Here is a 20,757-nt window from a genome sequence, read left to right on the forward strand (position 1 = left end):
GAAATGTTCAGCTGAGTGCAAGATTGCTGCGTTAAAATTGGGTGCTTAAAATCAACCTCAGTCACAGTATTGTGGTCATTCAGTGTAACTGACTGTGGAATTAGAGATGATCCCTATTCTTCCAGGCCTAAATGCAGTCTTTAAAAAGACACAGCAGATCCAAGCCCCACATGGGCATGTGCACAGTATGTTAACTCTTTAGGAGTGATCAAAATGAAATGGCAAAATTCTGTTGGATCCCGTCAGTGTTGGGATCGCACAGGTGGCCTGAAAATCTTGCGTAAAGACTCCGTTTAATGCTCTTTCCTTCAGTGATCATCGAACCTCGCCTTGGCATTGAGGTAGGAGATGCTTGATTTGAACTGTATGTGTGATGTAACTGTATGATACATGCCACTGCTTCCTGAGCAATGATCTGTATGTGTGATGTAACTGTATGATACATGCCACTGCTTCCTGAGCAATGTTCTGTATGTGTGATGTAACTGTATGAAACATGCCACTGCTTCCTGAGCAATGATCTGTATGTGTGATGTAACTGTATGATACATGCCACTGCTTCCTGAGCAATTTTCTGTATGTGTGATGTAACTGTATGAAACATGCCACTGCTTCCTGAGCAATGTTCTGTATGTGTGATGTAACTGTATGAAACATGCCACTGCTTCCTGAGCAATGATCTGTATGTGTGATGTAACTGTATGATACATGCCACTGCTTCCTGAGAAATGTTCTGTATGTGTGATGTAACTGTATGAAACATGCCACTGCTTCCTGAGCAATGATCTGTATGTGTGATGTAACTGTATGATACATGCCACTGCTTCCTGAGCAATGATCTGTATGTGTGATGTAACTGTATGAAACATGCCACTGCTTCCTGAGCAATGATCTGTATGTGTGATGTAACTGTATGATACATGCCACTGCTTCCTGAGCAATGTTCTGTATGTGTGATGTAACTGTATGAAACATGCCACTGTTCCTGAGCAATGATCTGTATGTGTGATGTAACTGTATGATACATGCCACTGCTTCCTGAGCAATGTTCTGTATGTGTGATGAAACTGTATGAAACATGCCACTGCTTCCTGAGCAATGATCTGTATGTGTGATGTAACTGTATGATACATGCCACAGCTTCATGAGCAATGAACTGTATGTGTGATGTAACTGTATGATACATGCCACTGATTCCTGAGCAATGATCTGTATGTGTGATGTAACTGTATGAAACATGCCACTGCTTCCTGAGCAATGATCTGTATGTGTGATGTAACTGTATGAAACATGCCACTGCTTCCTGAGCAATGATCTGTATGTGTGATGTAACTGTATGATACATGCCACTGCTTCCTGAGCAATGATCTGTATGTGTGATGTAACTGTATGATACATGCCACTGCTTCCTGAGCAATGATCTGTATGTGTGATGTAACTGTATGAAACATGCCACTGCTTCCTGAGCAATGTTCTCTATGTGTGATGTAACTGTATGATACATCCACTGCTGCCTGAGCAATGATCTGTATGTGTGATGTAACTGTATGATACATGCCACTGCTTCCTGAGCAATGATCTGTATGTGTGATGTAACTGTATGATACATGCCACTGCTTCCTGAGCAATGATCTGTATGTGTGATGTAACTGTATGAAACATGCCACTGCTTCCTGAGCAATGATCTGTATGTGTGATGTAACTGTATGATACATGCCACTGCTTCCTGAGCAATGATCTGTATGTGTGATGTAACTGTATGATACATGCCACTGCTTCCTGAGCAATGATCTGTATGTGTGATGTAACTGTATGATACATGCCACTGCTTCCTGAGCAATGATCTGTATGTGTGATGTAACTGTATGATACATGCCACTGCTTCCTGAGCAATGATCTGTATGTGTGATGTAACTGTATGAAACATGCCACTGCTTCCTGAGCAATGATCTGTATGTGTGATGTAACTGTATGATACATGCCACTGCTTCCTGAGCAATGATCTGTATGTGTGATGTAACTGTATGATACATGCCACTGCTTCCTGAGCAATGATCTGTATGTGTGATGTAACTGTATGATACATGCCACTGCTTCCTGAGCAATGATCTGTATGTGTGATGTAACTGTATGATACATGCCACTGCTTCCTGAGCAATGATCTGTATGTGTGATGTAACTGTATGAAACATGCCACTGCTTCCTGAGCAATGTTCTCTATGTGTGATGTAACTGTATGATACATCCACTGCTGCCTGAGCAATGATCTGTATGTGTGATGTAACTGTATGATACATGCCACTGCTTCCTGAGCAATGATCTGTATGTGTGATGTAACTGTATGATACATGCCACTGCTTCCTGAGCAATGATCTGTATGTGTGATGTAACTGTATGAAACATGCCACTGCTTCCTGAGCAATGATCTGTATGTGTGATGTAACTGTATGATACATGCCACTGCTTCCTGAGCAATGATCTGTATGTGTGATGTAACTGTATGATACATGCCACTGCTTCCTGAGCAATGATCTGTATGTGTGATGTAACTGTATGATACATGCCACTGCTTCCTGAGCAATGATCTGTATGTGTGATATAACTGTATGAAAAATGCCACTGCTTCCTGAGCAATGATCTGTATGTGTGATGTAACTGTATGATACATGCCACTGCTTCCTGAGCAATGATCTGTATGTGTGATATAACTGTATGAAAAATGCCACTACTTCCTGAGCAATGATCTGTATGTGTGATGTAACTGTATGATACATGCCACTGCTTCCTGAGCAATGATCTGTATGTGTGATGTAACTGTATGATACATGCCACTGCTTCCTGAGCAATGATCTGTATGTGTGATGTAACTGTATGAAACATGCCACTGCTTCCTGAGCAATGATCTGTATGTGTGATGTAACTGTATGATACATGCCACTGCTTCCTGAGCAATGATCTGTATGTGTGATGTAACTGTATGATACATGCCACTGCTTCCTGAGCAATGATCTGTATGTGTGATGTAACTGTATGAAACATGCCACTGCTTCCTGATCAATGATCTGTATGTGTGATGTAACTGTATGATACATGCCACTGCTTCCTGAGCAATGATCTGAATGTGTGATGTAACTGTATGATACATGCCACTGCTTCCTGAGCAATGATCTGTATGTGTGATGTAACTGTATGAAACATGCCACTGCTTCCAGAGCAATGATCTGTATGTGTGATGTAACTGTATGATACATGCCACTGCTTCCTGAGCAATGATCTGTATGTGTGATGTAACTGTATGAAACATGCCACTGCTTCCTGAGCAATGATCTGTATGTGTGATGTAACTGTATGATACATGCCACTGCTTCCTGAGCAATGATCTGTATGTGTGATGTAACTGTATGAAACATGCCACTGCTTCCTGAGCAATGATCTGTATGTGTGATGTAACTGTATGATACATGCCACTGCTTCATGAGCAATGATCTGTATGTGTGATGTAACTGTATGAAACATGCCACTGCTTCCTGAGCAATGATCTGTATGTGTGATGTAACTGTATGATACATGCCACTGCTTCCTGAGCAATGATCTGTATGTGTGATGTAACTGTATGATACATGCCACTGCTTCCTGAGCAATGATCTTTATGTGTGATGTAACTGTATGATGCATGCCACTGCTTCCTGAGCAATGATCTGTATTTGTGATGTAACTGTATGATACATTCCACTGCTTCCTGAGCAATGATCTGTATGTGTGATGTAACTGTATGATACATGCCACTGCTACCTGAGCAATGATCTGTATGTGTGATGTAACTGTATGATACATGCCACTGCTTCCTGAGCAATGATCTGTATGTGTGATGTAACTGTATGATACATGCCACTGCTTCCTGAGCAATGATCTGTATGTGTGATGTAACTGTATGATACATGCCACTGCTTCCTGAGCAATGATCTGTATGTGTGATGTAACTGTATGAAACATGCCACTGCTTCCTGAGCAATGATCTGTATGTATGATGTAACTGTATGATACATGCCACTGCTTCCTGAGCAATGATCTGTATGTGTGATGTAACTGTATGATACATGCCACTGCTTCCTGAGCAATGATCTGTATGTGTGATGTAACTGTATGATACATGCCACTGCTTCCTGAGCAATGATCTGTATGTGTGATGTAACTGTATGATACATGCCACTGCTTCCTGAGCAATGATCTGTATGTGTGATGTAACTGTATGAAACATGCCACTGCTTCCTGATCAATGATCTGTATGTGTGATGTAACTGTATGATACATGCCACTGCTTCCTGAGCAATGATCTGAATGTGTGATGTAACTGTATGATACATGCCACTGCTTCCTGAGCAATGATCTGTATGTGTGATGTAACTGTATGAAACATGCCACTGCTTCCAGAGCAATGATCTGTATGTGTGATGTAACTGTATGATACATGCCACTGCTTCCTGAGCAATGATCTGTATGTGTGATGTAACTGTATGAAACATGCCACTGCTTCCTGAGCAATGATCTGTATGTGTGATGTAACTGTATGATACATGCCACTGCTTCCTGAGCAATGATCTGTATGTGTGATGTAACTGTATGAAACATGGCACTGCTTCCTGAGCAATGATCTGTATGTGTGATGTAACTGTATGATACATGCCACTGCTTCCTGAGCAATGATCTGTATGTGTGATGTAACTGTATGATACATGCCACTGCTTCCTGAGCAATGATCTGTATGTGTGATGTAACTGTATGAAACATGCCACTGCTTCCTGAGCAATGATCTGTATGTGTGATGTAACTGTATGATACATGCCACTGCTTCCTGAGCAATGATCTGTATGTGTGATGTAACCGTATGATACATGCCACTGCTTCCTGAGCAATGTTCTGTATGTGTGATGTAACTGTATGAAACATGCCACTGCTTCCTGAGCAATGATCTGTATGTGTGATGTAACTGTATGATACATGCCACTGCTTCCTGAGCAATGTTCTGTATGTGTGATGTAACTGTATGAAACATGCCACTGCTTCCTGAGCAATGATCTGTATGTGTGATGTAACTGTATGATACATGCCACTGCTTCCTGAGCAATGATCTGTATGTGTGATGTAACTGTATGAAACATGCCACTGCTTCCTGAGCAATGATCTGTATGTGTGATGTAACTGTATGATACATGCCACTGCTTCCTGAGCAATGATCTGTATGTGTGATGTAACTGTATGATACATGCCACTGCTTCCTGAGCAATGATCTGTATGTGTGATGTAACTGTATGATCACATGCCACTGCTTCCTGAGCAATGATCTGTATGTGTGATGTAACTGTATGATACATGCCACTGCTTCCTGAGCAATGATCTGTATGTGTGATGTAACTGTATGATACATGCCACTGCTTCCTGAGCAATGATCTGTATGTGTGATGTAACTGTATGATACATGCCACTGCTTCCTGAGCAATGATCTGTATGTGTGATGTAACTGTATGATACATGCCACTGCTTCCTGAGCAATGATCTGTATGTGTGATGTAACTGTATGAAACATGCCACTGCTTCCTGAGCAATGATCTGTATGTGTGATGTAACTGTATGATACATGCCACTGCTTCCTGAGCAATGATCTGTATGTGTGATGTAACTGTATGATACATGCCACTGCTTCCTGAGCAATGATCTGTATGTGTGATGTAACTGTATGATACATGCCACTGCTTCCTGAGCAATGATCTGTATGTGTGATGTAACTGTATGAAACATGCCACTGCTTCCTGAGCAATGATCTGTATGTGTGATGTAACTGTATGAAACATGCCACTGCTTCCTGAGCAATGATCTGTATGTGTGATGTAACTGTATGAAACATGCCACTGCTTCCTGAGCAATGATCTGTATGTGTGATGTAACTGTATGATACATGCCACTGCTTCCTGAGCAATGATCTGTATGTGTGATGTAACTGTATGATACATGCCACTGCTTCCTGAGCAATGATCTGTATGTGTGATGTAACTGTATGATACATGCCACTGCTTCCTGAGCAATTATCTGTATGTGTGATGTAACTGTATGATACATGCCACTGCTTCCTGAGCAATGATCTGTATGTGTGATGTAACTGTATGATGCATGCCACTGCTTCCTGAGCAATGATCTGTATTTGTGATGTAACTGTATGATACATTCCACTGCTTCCTGAGCAATGATCTGTATGTGTGATGTAACTGTATGATACATGCCACTGCTACCTGAGCAATGATCTGTATGTGTGATGTAACTGTATGATACATGCCACTGCTTCCTGAGCAATGATCTGTATGTGTGATGTAACTGTATGATACATGCCACTGCTTCCTGAGCAATGATCTGTATGTGTGATGTAACTGTATGATACATGCCACTGCTTCCTGAGCAATGATCTGTATGTGTGATGTAACTGTATGAAACATGCCACTGCTTCCTGAGCAATGATCTGTATGTATGATGTAACTGTATGATACATGCCACTGCTTCCTGAGCAATGATCTGTATGTGTGATGTAACTGTATGATACATGCCACTGCTTCCTGAGCAATGATCTGTATGTGTGATGTAACTGTATGATACATGCCACTGCTTCCTGAGCAATGATCTGTATGTGTGATGTAACTGTATGATACATGCCACTGCTTCCTGAGCAATGATCTGTATGTGTGATGTAACTGTATGAAACATGCCACTGCTTCCTGATCAATGATCTGTATGTGTGATGTAACTGTATGATACATGCCACTGCTTCCTGAGCAATGATCTGAATGTGTGATGTAACTGTATGATACATGCCACTGCTTCCTGAGCAATGATCTGTATGTGTGATGTAACTGTATGAAACATGCCACTGCTTCCAGAGCAATGATCTGTATGTGTGATGTAACTGTATGATACATGCCACTGCTTCCTGAGCAATGATCTGTATGTGTGATGTAACTGTATGAAACATGCCACTGCTTCCTGAGCAATGATCTGTATGTGTGATGTAACTGTATGATACATGCCACTGCTTCCTGAGCAATGATCTGTATGTGTGATGTAACTGTATGAAACATGGCACTGCTTCCTGAGCAATGATCTGTATGTGTGATGTAACTGTATGATACATGCCACTGCTTCCTGAGCAATGATCTGTATGTGTGATGTAACTGTATGATACATGCCACTGCTTCCTGAGCAATGATCTGTATGTGTGATGTAACTGTATGAAACATGCCACTGCTTCCTGAGCAATGATCTGTATGTGTGATGTAACTGTATGATACATGCCACTGCTTCCTGAGCAATGATCTGTATGTGTGATGTAACCGTATGATACATGCCACTGCTTCCTGAGCAATGTTCTGTATGTGTGATGTAACTGTATGAAACATGCCACTGCTTCCTGAGCAATGATCTGTATGTGTGATGTAACTGTATGATACATGCCACTGCTTCCTGAGCAATGTTCTGTATGTGTGATGTAACTGTATGAAACATGCCACTGCTTCCTGAGCAATGATGTGTATGTGTGATGTAACTGTATGATACATGCCACTGCTTCCTGAGCAATGATCTGTATGTGTGATGTAACTGTATGAAACATGCCACTGCTTCCTGAGCAATGATCTGTATGTGTGATGTAACTGTATGATACATGCCACTGCTTCCTGAGCAATGATCTGTATGTGTGATGTAACTGTATGATACATGCCACTGCTTCCTGAGCAATGATCTGTATGTGTGATGTAACTGTATGATCACATGCCACTGCTTCCTGAGCAATGATCTGTATGTGTGATGTAACTGTATGATACATGCCACTGCTTCCTGAGCAATGATCTGTATGTGTGATGTAACTGTATGATACATGCCACTGCTTCCTGAGCAATGATCTGTATGTGTGATGTAACTGTATGATACATGCCACTGCTTCCTGAGCAATGATCTGTATGTGTGATGTAACTGTATGATACATGCCACTGCTTCCTGAGCAATGATCTGTATGTGTGATGTAACTGTATGAAACATGCCACTGCTTCCTGAGCAATGATCTGTATGTGTGATGTAACTGTATGATACATGCCACTGCTTCCTGAGCAATGATCTGTATGTGTGATGTAACTGTATGATACATGCCACTGCTTCCTGAGCAATGATCTGTATGTGTGATGTAACTGTATGATACATGCCACTGCTTCCTGAGCAATGATCTGTATGTGTGATGTAACTGTATGAAACATGCCACTGCTTCCTGAGCAATGATCTGTATGTGTGATGTAACTGTATGAAACATGCCACTGCTTCCTGAGCAATGATCTGTATGTGTGATGTAACTGTATGAAACATGCCACTGCTTCCTGAGCAATGATCTGTATGTGTGATGTAACTGTATGATACATGCCACTGCTTCCTGAGCAATGATCTGTATGTGTGATGTAACTGTATGATACATGCCACTGCTTCCTGAGCAATGATCTGTATGTGTGATGTAACTGTATGATACATGCCACTGCTTCCTGAGCAATTATCTGTATGTGTGATGTAACTGTATGATACATGCCACTGCTTCCTGAGCAATGATCTGTATGTGTGATGTAACTGTATGATAAATGCCACTGCTTCCTGAGCAATGATCTGTATGTGTGATGTAACTGTATGAAACATGCCACTGCTTCCTGAGCAATGATCTGTATGTGTGATGTAACTGTATGATACATGCCACTGCTTCCTGAGCAATGATCTGTATGTGTGATGTAACTGTATGATACATGCCACTGCTTCCTGAGCAATGATCTGTATGTGTGATGTAACTGTATGATACATGCCACTGCTTCCTGAGCAATGATCTGTATGTGTGATGTAACTGTATGATACATGCCACTGCTTCCTGAGCAATGTTCTGTATGTGTGATGTAACTGTATGATACATTCCACTGCTTCCTGAGCAATGAACTGTATGTGTGATGTAACTGTATGATACATGCCACTGCTTCCTGAGCAATGATCTGTATGTGTGATGTAACTGTATGATACATGCCACTGCTTCCTGAGCAATGATCTGTATGTGTGATGTAACTGTATGATCACATGCCACTGCTTCCTGAGCAATGATCTGTATGTGTGATGTAACTGTATGATACATGCCACTGCTTCCTGAGCAATGAACTGTATGTGTGATGTAACTGTATGATACATGCCACTGCTTCCTGAGCAATGATCTGTATGTGTGATGTAACTGTATGATACATGCCACTGCTTCCTGAGCAATGATCTGTATGTGTGATGTAACTGTATGATACATGCCACTGCTTCCTGAGCAATGATCTGTATGTGTGATGTAACTGTATGATACATGCCACTGCTTCCTTAGCAATGATCTGTATGTGTGATGTAACTGTATGATACATGCCACTGCTTCCTGAGCAATGCTCTGTATGTGTGATGTAACTGTATGATACATGCCACTGCTTCCTGAGCAATGCTCTGTATGTGTGATGTAACTGTATGATACATGCCACTTCTTCCTGAGCACTGATCTGTATGTGTGATGTAACTGTATGAAACATGCCACTGCTTCCTGAGCAATGATCTGTATGTGTGATGTAACTGTATGATACATGCCACTGCTTCCTGTGCAATGATCTGTTTGTGTGATGTAACTGTATGATACATGCCACTGCTTCCTGATCAATGATCTGTATGTGTGATGTAACTGTATGATACATGCCACTGCTTCCTGAGCAATGATCTGTATGTGTGATGTAACTGTATGATACATGCCACTGCTTCCTGAGCAATGATGTGTATGTGTGATGTAACTGTATGATACATGCCACTGCTTCCTGAGCAATGATCTGTATGTGTGATGTAACCGTATGATACATGCCACTGCTTCCTGAGCAATGTTCTGTATGTGTGATGTAACTGTATGAAACATGCCACTGCTTCCTGAGCAATGATCTGTATGTGTGATGTAACTGTATGATACATGCCACTGCTTCCTGAGCAATGTTCTGTATGTGTGATGTAACTGTATGAAACATGCCACTGCTTCCTGAGCAATGATCTGTATGTGTGATGTAACTGTATGATACATGCCACTGCTTCCTGAGCAATGATCTGTATGTGTGATGTAACTGTATGAAACATGCCACTGCTTCCTGAGCAATGATCTGTATGTGTGATGTAACTGTATGATACATGCCACTGCTTCCTGAGCAATGATCTGTATGTGTGATGTAACTGTATGATACATGCCACTGCTTCCTGAGCAATGATCTGTATGTGTGATGTAACTGTATGATCACATGCCACTGCTTCCTGAGCAATGATCTGTATGTGTGATGTAACTGTATGATACATGCCACTGCTTCCTGAGCAATGATCTGTATGTGTGATGTAACTGTATGATACATGCCACTGCTTCCTGAGCAATGATCTGTATGTGTGATGTAACTGTATGATACATGCCACTGCTTCCTGAGCAATGATCTGTATGTGTGATGTAACTGTATGATACATGCCACTGCTTCCTGAGCAATGATCTGTATGTGTGATGTAACTGTATGAAACATGCCACTGCTTCCTGAGCAATGATCTGTATGTGTGATGTAACTGTATGATACATGCCACTGCTTCCTGAGCAATGATCTGTATGTGTGATGTAACTGTATGATACATGCCACTTCTTCCTGAGCAATGATCTGTATGTGTGATGTAACTGTATGATACATGCCACTGCTTCCTGAGCAATGATCTGTATGTGTGATGTAACTGTATGAAACATGCCACTGCTTCCTGAGCAATGATCTGCATGTGTGATGTAACTGTATGAAACATGCCACTGCTTCCTGAGCAATGATCTGTATGTGTGATGTAACTGTATGAAACATGCCACTGCTTCCTGAGCAATGATCTGTATGTGTGATGTAACTGTATGATACATGCCACTGCTTCCTGAGCAATGATCTGTATGTGTGATGTAACTGTATGATACATGCCACTGCTTACTGAGCAATGATCTGTATGTGTGATGTAACTGTATGATACATGCCACTGCTTCCTGAGCAATGATCTGTATGTGTGATGTAACTGTATGATACATGCCACTGCTTCCTGAGCAATGATCTGTATGTGTGATGTAACTGTATGATAAATGCCACTGCTTCCTGAGCAATGATCTGTATGTGTGATGTAACTGTATGAAACATGCCACTGCTTCCTGAGCAATGATCTGTATGTGTGATGTAACTGTATGATACATGCCACTGCTTCCTGAGCAATGATCTGTATGTGTGATGTAACTGTATGATACATGCCACTGCTTCCTGAGCAATGATCTGTATGTGTGATGTAACTGTATGATACATGCCACTGCTTCCTGAGCAATGATCTGTATGTGTGATGTAACTGTATGATACATGCCACTGCTTCCTGAGCAATGTTCTGTATGTGTGATGTAACTGTATGATACATTCCACTGCTTCCTGAGCAATGAACTGTATGTGTGATGTAACTGTATGATACATGCCACTGCTTCCTGAGCAATGATCTGTATGTGTGATGTAACTGTATGATACATGCCACTGCTTCCTGAGCAATGATCTGTATGTGTGATGTAACTGTATGATCACATGCCACTGCTTCCTGAGCAATGATCTGTATGTGTGATGTAACTGTATGATACATGCCACTGCTTCCTGAGCAATGAACTGTATGTGTGATGTAACTGTATGATACATGCCACTGCTTCCTGAGCAATGATCTGTATGTGTGATGTAACTGTATGATACATGCCACTGCTTCCTGAGCAATGATCTGTATGTGTGATGTAACTGTATGATACATGCCACTGCTTCCTGAGCAATGATCTGTATGTGTGATGTAACTGTATGATACATGCCACTGCTTCCTTAGCAATGATCTGTATGTGTGATGTAACTGTATGATACATGCCACTGCTTCCTGAGCAATGCTCTGTATGTGTGATGTAACTGTATGATACATGCCACTGCTTCCTGAGCAATGCTCTGTATGTGTGATGTAACTGTATGATACATGCCACTTCTTCCTGAGCACTGATCTGTATGTGTGATGTAACTGTATGAAACATGCCACTGCTTCCTGAGCAATGATCTGTATGTGTGATGTAACTGTATGATACATGCCACTGCTTCCTGTGCAATGATCTGTTTGTGTGATGTAACTGTATGATACATGCCACTGCTTCCTGATCAATGATCTGTATGTGTGATGTAACTGTATGAAACATGCCACTGCTTCATGAGCAATGATCTGTATGTGTGATGTAACTGTATGATACATGCCACTGCTTCCTGAGCAATGATCTGTATGTGTGATGTAACTGTATGATACATGCCACTGCTTCCTGAGCAATGATGTGTATGTGTGATGTAACTGTATGATACATGCCACTGCTTCCTGAGCAATGATCTGTATGTGTGATGTAACTGTATGATACATGCCACTGCTTCCTGAGCAATGATCTGTATGTGTGATGTAACTGTATGAAACATGCCACTGCTTCCTGAGCAATGATCTGTATGTGTGATGTAACTGTATGATACATGCCACTGCTTCCTTAGCAATGATCTGTATGTGTGATGTAACTGTATGATACATGCCACTGCTTCCTGAGCAATGATCTGTATGTGTGATGTAACTATATGATACATGCCACTGCTTCCTGAGCAATGATCTGTATGTGTGATGTAACTGTATGATACATGCCACTGCTTCCTGAGCAATGATCTGTATGTGTGATGTAACTGTATGATACATGCCACTGCTTCCTGAGCAATGCTCTGTATGTGTGATGTAACTGTATGATACATGCCACTGCTTCCTGAGCAATGCTCTGTATGTGTGATGTAACTGTATGATACATGCCACTGCTTCCTGAGCAATGCTCTGTATGTGTGATGTAACTGTATGATACATGCCACTGCTTCCTGAGCAATGCTCTGTATGTGTGATGTAACTGTATGATACATGCCACTGCTTCCTGAGCAATGATCTGTATGTGTGATGTAACTGTATGATACATGCCACTGCTTCCTGAGCAATGATCTGTATGTGTGATGTAACTGTATGATACATGCCACTGCTTCCTGAGCAATGATCTGTATGTGTGATGTAACTGTATGATACATGCCACTGCTTCCTGAGCAATGATCTGTATGTGTGATGTAACTGTATGATACATGCCACTGCTTCCTGAGCAATGATCTGTATGTGTGATGTAACTGTATGATACATGCCACTGCTTCCTGAGCAATGATCTGTATGTGTGATGTAACTGTATGATACATGCCACTGCTTCCTGAGCGATGATCTGTATGTGTGATGTAACTGTATGATACATGCCACTGCTTCATGAACAATGATCTGTATGTGTGATGTAACTGTATGATACATGCCACTGCTTCCTGAGCAATGCTCTGTATGTGTGATGTAACTGTATGATACATGCCACTGCTTCCTGAGCAATGCTCTGTATGTGTGATGTAACTGTATGATACATGCCACTGCTTCCTGAGCAATGCTCTGTATGTGTGACGTAACTGTATGATACATGCCACTGCTTCCTGAGCAATGCTCTGTATGTGTGATGTAACTGTATGATACATGCCACTGCTTCCTGAGCAATGCTCTGTATGTGTGATGTAACTGTATGATACATGCCACTGCTTCCTGAGCAATGATCTGTATGTGTGATGTAACTGTATGATACATGCCACTGCTTCCTGAGCAATGATCTGTATGTGTGATGTAACTGTATGAAACATGCCACTGCTTCCTGAGCAATGATCTGTATGTGTGATGTAACTGTATGATACATGCCACTGCTTCCTGAGCAATGCTCTGTATGTGTGATGTAACTGTATGATACATGCCACTGCTTCCTGAGCAATGCTCTGTATGTGTGATGTAACTGTATGATACATGCCACTGCTTCCTGAGCAATGATCTGTATGTGTGATGTAACTGTATGAAACATGCCACTGTTTCCTGAGCAATGATCTGTATGTGTGATGTAACTGTATGATACATGCCACTGCTTCCTGAGCAATGATCTGTATGTGTGATGTAACTGTATGATACATGCCACTGCTTCCTGAGCAATGCTCTGTATGTGTGATGTAACTGTATGATACATGCCACTGCTTCCTGAGCAATGCTCTGTATGTGTGATGTAACTGTATGATACATGCCACTGCTTCCTGAGCAATGCTCTGTATGTGTGATGTAACTGTATGATACATGCCACTGCTTCCTGAGCAATGCTCTGTATGTGTGATGTAACTGTATGATACATGCCACTGCTTCCTGAGCAATGCTCTGTATGTGTGATGTAACTGTATGATACATGCCACTGCTTCCTGAGCAATGATCTGTATGTGTGATGTAACTGTATGATACATGCCACTGCTTCCTGAGCAATGATCTGTATGTGTGATGTAACTGTATGATACATGCCACTGCTTCCTGAGCAATGATCTGTATGTGTGATGTAACTGTATGATACATGCCACTGCTTCCTGAGCAATGATCTGTATGTGTGATGTAACTGTATGAAACATGCCACTGCTTCCTGCGCAATGATCTGTATGTGTGATGTAACTGTATGATACATGCCACTGCTTCCTGAGCAATGCTCTGTATGTGTGATGTAACTGAATGATACATGCCACTGCTTCCTGAGCAATGCTCTGTATGTGTGATGTAACTGTATGATACATGCCACTGCTTCCTGAGCAATGATCTGTATGTGTGATGTAACTGTATGATACATGCCACTGCTTCCTGAGCAATGATCTGTATGTGTGATGTAACTGTATGATACATGCCACTGCTTCCTGAGCAATGCTCTGTATGTGTGATGTAACTGTATGATACATGCCACTGCTTCCTGAGCAATGATCTGTATGTGTGATGTAACTGTATGATACATGCCACTGCTTCCTGAGCAATGCTCTGTATGTGTGATGTAACTGTATGATACATGCCACTGCTTCCTGAGCAATGCTCTGTATGTGTGATGTAACTGTATGATACATGCCACTGCTTCCTGAGCAATGCTCTGTATGTGTGATGTAACTGTATGATACATGCCACTGCTTCCTGAGCAATGCTCTGAGGCCTGTCTGCTTTTATTGCACTTATTCTCACATGGATACCCCATCGATCCAGAGCCTTAATTGCCAGGTGGATCCAACAGAATCTCTCTTGGCTCACATAAGAACTAGAGCAACGTGGAGGTTATTTAGCCTTTCTCCTTGCTTTGTCTTACAATAAGATTATGAAGTCAAGTCAAGTTTATTATCACCTGATTGCACAAGTACAACCCAACGGAACTTTGTTCTCTGGTCCTCGGGACAAAACACGCAGACACCACACACACACAGACAAACAATATACATGCAGGACTACGTAATCTTTTAGTCCAGTGCCATTTTCCTGCACTAGCCCCATATTTCTTGATCCCCAATACTTAACAATCTATCAGCCTCGGTCTTGAATTTATGAAGTGCCTGAGCATCATTGGGCTGTCTCAGTAGGTCATTCAAAAGATCGACTTCCATCTGGCACTGAATGACTGACTGCTTATTTTGTACCGAGGTTGCTTTAGATTGGGGAAGACTCGGATACAGAAGGGGGGAAAACTATTTTCCTTAAAGATTCACCTGGCTTGTTCTGTAGGAACTACACTCATCTTGGAGCCAGAAAATTGCGGGTTCACATTGAAGTCCAGTTTAAAGTGTTTAATTAGGCGAATACTGTGAGGGAGGATAACTTAGTTTGAATCGAATGCTGAACCAAGACCCTGGTTCTCCTCTTGGGTGGATGTTGACGATCTCTTGAATGCTAGAACCGAGTATTTCTCCCTGCGGTCCTGGGCCAATACTTCCACTCTCATCGACAGCAGAAGGAAGAATATGGTCATAATCTTTTTGCTATTTTCAGGTTCTTGCTGAGTGCAATTTATCTGCTGCCTTTCCTGTTTTAACAATTATGGTTTTTAGACTGCAATATTGGTAAAATCACGGAAAAAAATTAATTACTGCCCGTGTGGTCGTTCACACTGGCCGCCTTTTTTAGACTGCAAGTACCTGAGTGCAACAGTCCCGGTGCTCGGACGTGCAGTAGGGTGGATGACCGTCAACAAATTTTTCTCGGTATGATTTACACTACAGGCTTCCGCCATAAAGTTGTAGGGGATCCTGCAGGATAAATCATGGAGCTGGAATTGACTCCAAATTCCTGCACGTTCCTTTTTTGACTGCCCGTGAAGTGGCACAATTCCTGGATTGTTCCATGCCTGCGTGACTGACTCCATTTCAGAGGGTTGCAGAAAGACTGGAAGGAGCTGTGATTGTTTTTTTTGTTAAACATTAATTGGGTGAAATGTGGCTGGATTTTCTGATTGTTTTTTTTTCCCCACTCTTGCGGTTGTTCAGATTCCCAGCCAGTGCATGACCTGTGTCAAGTTCTACGCCTACCGGGAATACATCATTGGGAAGACGGCTCCGGTCCCTGTCAAGGTGTATGACTACTATGAACCCGGTAAGTTTGAGCAGAAGGGGAAAGGATGACCCCTTGATGAAAGTTTATTTCTCACACACATCTGAGACCAAAAGCCCAAGGAGAAAAAATTCAGGGATATTTTAAGGAGAAGGGATATCTTTATGTCCCTCTACAGAGATTTTTTCTTCTCCTAAGAACTTATTGTTGTGTCATCAGCCATCTTGGATACAGTGCAGTCACTCCTTTTGTCTAAGCTAAAAAGATGAGATCCCACTGTTCACATCAATTATTTCCAGTAGGCCAACCTGAAAATTGCGTGTATTAATCAGTGCTCTGTCAATATTGATAATTATCCTCAAGTGTGTGAGTGCTATCTTATCCAGTAACTTTTTATACAAGGCATTTTATCAAATGCCTTCTGGAAAAGTCGCTGGATTTCTTGATTAATTTTCCTTTAAATTACATTCTTAAAGAATTCCTAAATATGTAAAACTCAATTTTACTTCCACTAAAGCTGACTCTCCCCCAATCACATTGTGATTACACACAGGATGGCCCGGTTAGCACCACACTGTTACAGTGCCAGTGACCTGGACTGGGGTTCGACTCCTGCGCTGTCTGTGGGGTGGGGGGGGTGGGTTTGTATGGTATGGTCTCCCCGAGTCTGGATGGGTTTCCTCTGGGTGCTCTTGTTTCCTCCACCCTTCAAAACTTATGGGGATTGTAAGTTAATTGGGGCATTTGGGCGGCACGGACTAGTGGGCCGGAAGGTACAGTTACTGTGCAGTATGTCGAAATTTATATTTTAAAAATGTAAAAAAATTAATTAAAATGACCGTTGTCTGAAGAAAAGGTTTTCTGCTCAATTGAAATGGGTGATGCAGTGAACGAATTGTCTGCACTGGGTGATGCAGTGAACAAATTGTCTGCACTGGGTGATGCAGTGAACAAATTGTCTGCACTGGGTGATGCAGTGAACAAATTGTCTGCACTGGGTGATGCAGTGAACAAATTGTCTGCACTGGGTGATGCAGTGAACAAATTGTCTGCACTGGGTGATGCAGTGAACAAATTGTCTGCACTGGGTGATGCAGTGAACAAATTGTCTGCACTGGGTGATGCAGTGAACAAATTGTCTGCACTGGGTGATGCAGTGAACGAATTGTCTGCACTGGGTGATGCAGTGAACAAATTGTCTGCACTGGGTGATGCAGTGAACAAATTGTCTGCACTGGGTGATGCAGTGAACAAATTGTCTGCACTGGGTGATGCAGTGAACAAATTGTCTGCACTGGGTGATGCAGTGAACAAATTGTCTGCACTGTTTGATACAGTGTGATCTTCTTACCCATGCAGCTTTCGAAGCAATGCGGTTTTACAATGTCAGTGAGACCAGCCCCTTGGCCCGGGAGCTCTGTGATGGGACCACCTGCAATGAAGTTGAAAGCTCAGCCAACCAGTGGATTGGTATGTAATTAAACCTGATAGTACATTAATAATTTTACCACCACAGGCTTGTTTCCAATGAAACTATCGGGTGTCCAAGTGTTCATTGTGGGGCATTGCTCCATTAATAGTGTGGGTGGAATATACCTCATCCAGTATATGCCAGAAATGGAAAGATGGGGAACCAGTCCACTAGTGCGGGTACTCTGTTTTATCTTCTCGTGGTTGGATGAGGATTTTACTGGCTTGTATCTTTCTTGAAGACTGGTCACCATCTTGAATATATTGTTTGCAGAGAGGCAGGGGAGCAGAGTTCCGGAGTCAGCCTTCAGAAACACCTGCTTCTGCTCTGTGCTTAAAGACAAGAAGATATCACTGGTTCGGTTCAGCAACTGGTGATGGCATGGGCCAGTGTTACTGCTGTCGATGAAGCTGTAACATTAGAATCTATACACAGGCCTTGAAACTAATTTTGTTCGGCTGCCTGCCACATTGATAAAGGGCTCAAGTCTGAAACGCTGGGTTATGTATCTTTACCCTTGCCCTATCAAGTATGTTGTTTGACCTGCTGAGTTTCTCCAGCATTGTGTTCTTACCTTGAAACTAAGGCTAAGTTATTGTTGAAGCTAGAAGCTGATTATCCAAAATTGCTGGTCTTGGGATCTGGTTGTGCACATGTTGGTTGTCCCGTTTCCAGTGTCCAAATTGCAGAGAGTGATCTGTTGACAGGGAATTATGCAGCATCTTCTTTAAGCAAAACTCCAGTTCTGGACCTGGCCAGTGCGCCTCAGGCAAAGAATGAGTTCCAGGAATTTCAAACGCATTCCTGAAATGGCGCTACTGCTTCCTGCTGGACTCACTCAGCCAATTAGTGGGAGGGATGGTCAGCCAGATGTCACGGTGGGGGTGGTGGGACATGGTAGAGAACAGGAGTGCCATGAAGGGGTTAACATTGATTCCTGGCCACCTAACTCCTTCTCCTACTCGGTCTGTTTACAATGGAATATGCCTCCAAGAGGCTTTTCATTGATGCACCTCCCCCTCCACTGGCCAGAGGGTATAACTGCAGTGTGATCTGTACCCATTGTAAGCAGGGATAAAGGGTCAAATGTCTACAGGTACACAATCCTTTATCCGGAACCCTTCCAAATTTTGGATTTTTCCGGATTTCAGAACAAAAGCCAGCTGCTCCAGATTTAAGCCCATCTGAATTGTGCTGCCGTATCCACCCCCTTCCAGTCGCGCTGGCGTCTCCCCCCCAGCCCACCCAAGTCGCACTGCCATCTCTTCCCACCGCCTGTCCGTCACGCTGCCATCTTTCTCTCCTCCCCGCCCATCTGAGTCGCGCTGCCATCTCTTCCCACCGCCTGTCCGTCACGCTGCCATCTTTCTCTCCTCCCCGCCCATCTGAGTCACACTGCCATCTCTTCCCATCGCCCGCTCGAGTCGCGCTGCCGTCTCTCTACCCTCACCTGTGCCCAACCTAGTCGCACTCTGTCTCTCTCTCTCTCTCCCCCTCCGCTGTACTAGCACGAGGAAAAAAATGCCAGTTTTTGGAGCTTTCTAGATATTAGATGTCCGGATAAAGGATTGTGTACCTGTACTAGAGATATAGTAGATCTGTTTTGTATAGAAGAAATGGCATTTTTGAGAAATGCAGAGGCGATTCCCAAGGCTAAAAGTGAGTTCCTCTTGAACAAATGGGTCTCTTTCTCCAATGACTATGTTGTGATGGCAAGGAACTGAAGTAATTGTGATTGGCTGACTGCTGTGGAATTGAGACCCGACTTGCAGCCAATCAGCACAAACTCCTGACCATTAGGTGCAGGTCCATTACAGGAGAAAATCACGGAAACCTGAAGTAAAAACGCAAAATGCTGGAGACGTCTGAACAAAAGGATGGGTAGAAAGGGGGGGAGGGGGGGTGCAAAGGCAGGAGGTGATAGGTGAGGAAGGGAGGGAGCGAGGGAGGGAGAGAGGGGACAGCGGCGATCAGGGGGAAGGAGTGATGGCTGGGTGAGTGGAGGGGGAAGGGAAGGGGGGAAAACTGGAAAGGGGAGGGGGGGATAAAAGAAAGTTGAGCAGGTTAGCAGAAAGCAGAGGTCAGTGTTAATGCCATCTGGCTGGAGAGTGCCTAGACAAAAAATAAGGTGTTGTTCCTCCAATCTGCGGGTGGTCAGAGTGGGTTAGTACAGAAGGCCATTCTTCCAATCTGCGGGTGGTCAGGGTGGGATAGTACATAAGGCCATTCTTCCAATGTGCGGGTGGTCAGGATGGGATAGTACATAAGGCCATTCTTCCAATGTGCGGGTGGTCAGGATGGGACAGTACATAAGGCCATTCTTCCAATCTGCAGGTCATCAGGATGGGACAGTCCAAAAGGCCATTCTTCCAATCTGCAGGTCGTCAGGATGGGACAGTACATAAGGCCATTCTTCCAATCTGCAGGTCATCAGGATGGGACAGTACATAAGGACATTCTTCCAATCTGCAGGTCATCAGGATGGGACAGTCCATAAGGCCATTCTTCCAATCTGCAGGTCGTCAGGATGGGACAGTACATAAGGCCATTCTTCCAATCTGCAGGTCGTCAGGATGGGACAGTACATGAGGCCATTCTTCCAATCTGCAGGTCATCAGGATGGGACAGTTCATAAGGCCATTCTTCCAATCTGCAGGTCGTCAGGATGGGACAGTACATAAGGCCATTCTTCC

The 20,757-nt window shown here is 42.9% G+C and overlaps 1 protein-coding gene across 2 annotated transcripts in view; it reads left to right on the forward strand.

The window, feature by feature from the left end:
• Nucleotides 1–20,757, forward strand: part of cpamd8 (C3 and PZP like alpha-2-macroglobulin domain containing 8) — a 133,385-nt gene that overhangs the window by 82,772 nt on the left and 29,856 nt on the right. For both annotated transcript variants that reach the window (XM_069927823.1, XM_069927822.1), the window contains exons 38-39: nucleotides 16,530–16,635; nucleotides 17,953–18,063. In XM_069927823.1, coding sequence (XP_069783924.1) covers nucleotides 16,530–16,635; nucleotides 17,953–18,063 — 217 coding nt within the window. The remainder of the gene's footprint in view (nucleotides 1–16,529; nucleotides 16,636–17,952; nucleotides 18,064–20,757) is intronic.

Source organism: Narcine bancroftii, chromosome 3 (assembly GCF_036971445.1).
Source record: "Narcine bancroftii isolate sNarBan1 chromosome 3, sNarBan1.hap1, whole genome shotgun sequence".
NCBI lineage: Eukaryota > Metazoa > Chordata > Chondrichthyes > Torpediniformes > Narcinidae > Narcine > Narcine bancroftii.